The sequence below is a fragment of the Numida meleagris genome, unplaced genomic scaffold (genome assembly GCF_002078875.1).
Source record: "Numida meleagris isolate 19003 breed g44 Domestic line unplaced genomic scaffold, NumMel1.0 unplaced_Scaffold303, whole genome shotgun sequence".
Classification (NCBI taxonomy): domain Eukaryota; kingdom Metazoa; phylum Chordata; class Aves; order Galliformes; family Numididae; genus Numida; species Numida meleagris.
The window spans coordinates 155240-157068 of NW_018364544.1; the positions used below are offsets into that span (position 1 = coordinate 155240).

Sequence of the window (1829 nt, forward strand, 5' to 3'; positions counted from 1 at the left end):
CGTGTCCTACTGCGTGGGGGCATTGAGGTCAAGGCATGGCCGTGACCCAGGGCATGGGGACAGCGGGGTCAGGATGGGGCAGCATCCCATGGCACAGGGGCACCGGGGTCAGGATGGGGATGTTGGGATGTGGATGCGTGGAATGGCAGAGGGACACGCGGGGTCAGGGTGAGGGGATGACCCAGAGCATGGGACAGGAGGGCCAGGGTGAGGTCGTGTCCTACTGCGTGGGGGCATTGAGGTTGAGGCATGGCCGGCCGTGACCCAGGGCATGGGGATGGGGCAGCATCCCATGGCACTGGGGCACCGGGGTCAGGATGGGGACGCTGGGATGTGGATGCGTCCAATGGCAGAGGGACACGCGGGGTCAGGGTGAGGGCATGACCCAGAGCGTAGGACAGGGGGGTCAGGGTGAGGCCGTGTCCTACTGCGTTGGGGCACTGAGGTCAAGGCATGGCCGTGACCCAGGGCATGGAGACATCGGGGTCGGGATGGGGGGGGTCAGGATGGGGCAGTGTCCCATGGCACAGGGGCACCAGGGTCAGGATGGGGCAGAGTCCCGTGGCACCGGGGTCAAGATGGGGCAGAGTCCCGTGGCACCGGGGTCAAGATGGGGCAGAGTCCCGTGGCACCGGGGTCAGGATGGGGCAGTGTCCCGTGGCACCGGGGTCAGGATGGGGCAGTGTCCCGTGGCCCAGGGGCACTGGGGTCGGGCACCGCGCCCGCGCTGTTTCTGCGCGCGCATCCCCCGCCGGGGGCGGAGCCCCGCGAGCCGCAGCCAATGGCGGCACGCGACTCTGAGTAGGGGGCGGGGCAAAGCGCCGCACCTGCGCGGTGGGGGCGGAGCTGGCGGCTCCGGGCCGTTCTGCCACGCGATTGGTGGAGGTAGCGCTCAGCCCTCCCACCCCCGGTTGACCAATCGGAGTAGAGAACAGCGGCGGCACCGCCTCCCTGCCATCTGACCAATCAGCGCGCGTTCCCACAGGGCCCACGGGGAAAACCGCCGATTGACATCTTCGTCCTCCAATCCCAGCTGGGACCGCCCAGCGGGAGGCGGCGAGCGACGCCCCCTACCAACCAATGACCTTCTCCAGCCGCCTGGAGGCCGGACCAATGAGCGGGGCGAGGGGGCGGGCGGAGAACCCCTTGCGACCAATGAGCGCGGCGGGGAGGCGGGGCGGCGCCGCCGGTACCGTTGGGCGCAGAGGCGGCGGCGGGCGGCGGCGCCGCCATTATGAGTTACTCAGGTGAGGGCGCGGCGCAAAGATGGCGGCGGGGGCGGCCCCGGGGCCCTTCACGGGGCGCTGCCGAGGGGTCGGAGCGGCGCGGGGGGCGAAGGGACGCCCCGGAAACGGGGATTTGGGGCCGAACGAGGCGGGGGTTCTGTCACGGTCCGGCTCCCGGCGGGGTTCTCCTCAGGTTTTGCTGAAATTCCCGGTTTTTTTTTTTTTTTTGGCCTCAGAACGGCGCTGAGCTCTGTGGGATCTCCGGTTCCCTGCGGCCTTCTACCGAAAAAAAAACCAAATAAAAAACGAAAAAGGCCCTGAAACGTCCCCCAATTGCTCCCGTTTTTAGAACGGAACCCCGAAAACGCGTCAGGTTTTGTCACGGAGCGATCCCGTCCGGGTCTGACCCGGGTTTATTTCTCTTATTATTATTATTTTATTTTATTTTATTTCTTGCATAAGTTTCCTTTCGCGAAGGATAAAAACCTCAAGGTCCCGGCGCTGCCCGAAGGGGAGCGGTGCTGTGCGGGTACACGCCCCTTCATGAGGTTAATTAGCGCCGTAATGAACGCGCCGGGTGTGTGTGTGTGTGTGGGGGGGGGG

At 66.0% G+C, this 1829-nt stretch overlaps 1 protein-coding gene across 1 annotated transcript in view; it reads left to right on the plus strand.

Annotated features, from left to right (window-relative positions):
• Positions 1 to 1126: 1126 nt before the first annotated feature.
• LOC110391133 (A-kinase anchor protein 8-like) overlaps positions 1127 to 1829 on the plus strand; it is a 12563-nt gene continuing 11860 nt past the window's right edge. Inside the window, exon 1 of the mRNA XM_021382872.1 lies at positions 1127 to 1247. Within this exon, the coding sequence (XP_021238547.1) occupies positions 1235 to 1247 (13 nt within the window). The 5' untranslated portion in view covers positions 1127 to 1234. The remainder of the gene's footprint in view (positions 1248 to 1829) is intronic.